Source organism: Opisthorchis viverrini, assembly GCF_000715545.1.
Source record: "Opisthorchis viverrini unplaced genomic scaffold opera_v5_235, whole genome shotgun sequence".
NCBI lineage: Eukaryota > Metazoa > Platyhelminthes > Trematoda > Opisthorchiida > Opisthorchiidae > Opisthorchis > Opisthorchis viverrini.
The window spans coordinates 663,327-664,808 of NW_008751887.1; the positions used below are offsets into that span (position 1 = coordinate 663,327).

The 1,482-nt window shown below is 46.6% G+C and overlaps 1 protein-coding gene across 1 annotated transcript in view; it reads left to right on the plus strand.

Annotated features, from left to right (window-relative positions):
- Positions 1-1,482, plus strand: part of T265_08678 (hypothetical protein) — a gene marked incomplete at both ends in the record, with an annotated part of 28,491 nt that overhangs the window by 14,273 nt on the left and 12,736 nt on the right. Inside the window, one exon of the mRNA XM_009174549.1 lies at positions 445-1,452. Coding sequence (XP_009172813.1) covers positions 445-1,452 — 1,008 coding nt within the window. The remainder of the gene's footprint in view (positions 1-444; positions 1,453-1,482) is intronic.

A 1,482-nucleotide genomic window follows, 5' to 3' on the forward strand; every position in this document is an offset into this window, starting at 1 on the left:
ACTGTAAACACGATAACGCCCGAAGGTATCCCACCCACAAGTTGCGGAATAAACATTATTATCCACGCGTATGCCCTTTGGTCTTCGAAATGCAGCCCAAACGTTTCAACGTTTCATGGACAAGGCTTTACGTGGCTTACCGTTTGTTTATGCATACCTTGACGATGTTTTAGTCGCTAGCACCTCCTCAACTGAAAATGCAGCTCATCTCAGAGCAGTGTTTGAACGTTTTTCCACTTACAACATACGTTTGAACATTGACAAATGCTTATTCGGTGTTACTAGCCTGGATTTTCTTGGCCATCACATTGACGCCACAGGTATTTCACCATTACCCGATCGCATTTTGGCCCTAGAGTCATTTCCCATACCCGCGACTCTCACCAAACTTCGTCGTTCAACTACTACCGGCGGTCCATCCCTCACTGTGCAGCTATTTTGAAGCCACTGACCAACTTACCTGGCTCCAAAGAAAAATATGTCACTTTGTTCCCCGCCGCCATTACCGCTTTCGAAAGAGCCAAGCACGCCATTGCTCAGGCCACAAAGTTATCTTTCCTCGATACTCACGAAAGCACAAAGCTGATTTTGAAAACTGATGCTTCGAACGCTGTCGTACTTCATCAAGTTGTTAACAACACATCTCAACTACTAGCGTTTTTCCCGCAGAAGATGCAGGCTGCCCAAACGCGTTACAGTACTTTTGGTCGTGAATTACTTGCGATTTGCCTTGCTATTCGCAATTTCCGGTACTTGTTAAAGGGTAGATATTTTACCATTCAAACCGACCATAAGCCACTCACCTATGCCTTCAACGCCAAACCTGATCGATGTTCACCACGCGAGATAAGCCATCTCGACTATATTTCGCAGTTCACTACGGATATTCGGTACACTCCAGGTTCGGACAATGTCGTCACAGATGCTCTATCCCGTCCTGACATCAACGCTCTTCACCCTTCCACGCAGCTGGACCTAGCCAAGCCGGCTAACCTTCAAAACAGTAGTCCTAATTTTTTGCCGATTCTATCTTTCCCTTCACTTCAAGTCTCTTCAATTCCCTTACCCCCAATCGTCCCCGAAGCCTTTCGACGGGCTGTTTCCGACCATTTTCATGGATTTTCTCATCCGGGAATCAGGGCAACCAGGAAGTTGATTAGTGCACGCTTTGCATGGCCCTTCATGAATAAGGACCTGACATCCTGGGCCAAACAGTGCATCGCCCGTCAACGCAGTAAAGTAACTCGGCATACAAACTCACCTATCGGTTCATTTGCCGTTCCTAATGCTCAATTCACACACGTCCATCTCGACATTGTTGGCTCGCTTTCCCCATCAAACGGTTTCACTCATATCCTTACCATGATTGATCGTTTTACCCGTTGGCCGGTAGCTGTACCCATTTCGGATACTTCAGCTGAAACGGTTGCTTTTTCATTTTTGCAGCACTGGGTGAGTAATTTTGGTATACCTTCCACCGTT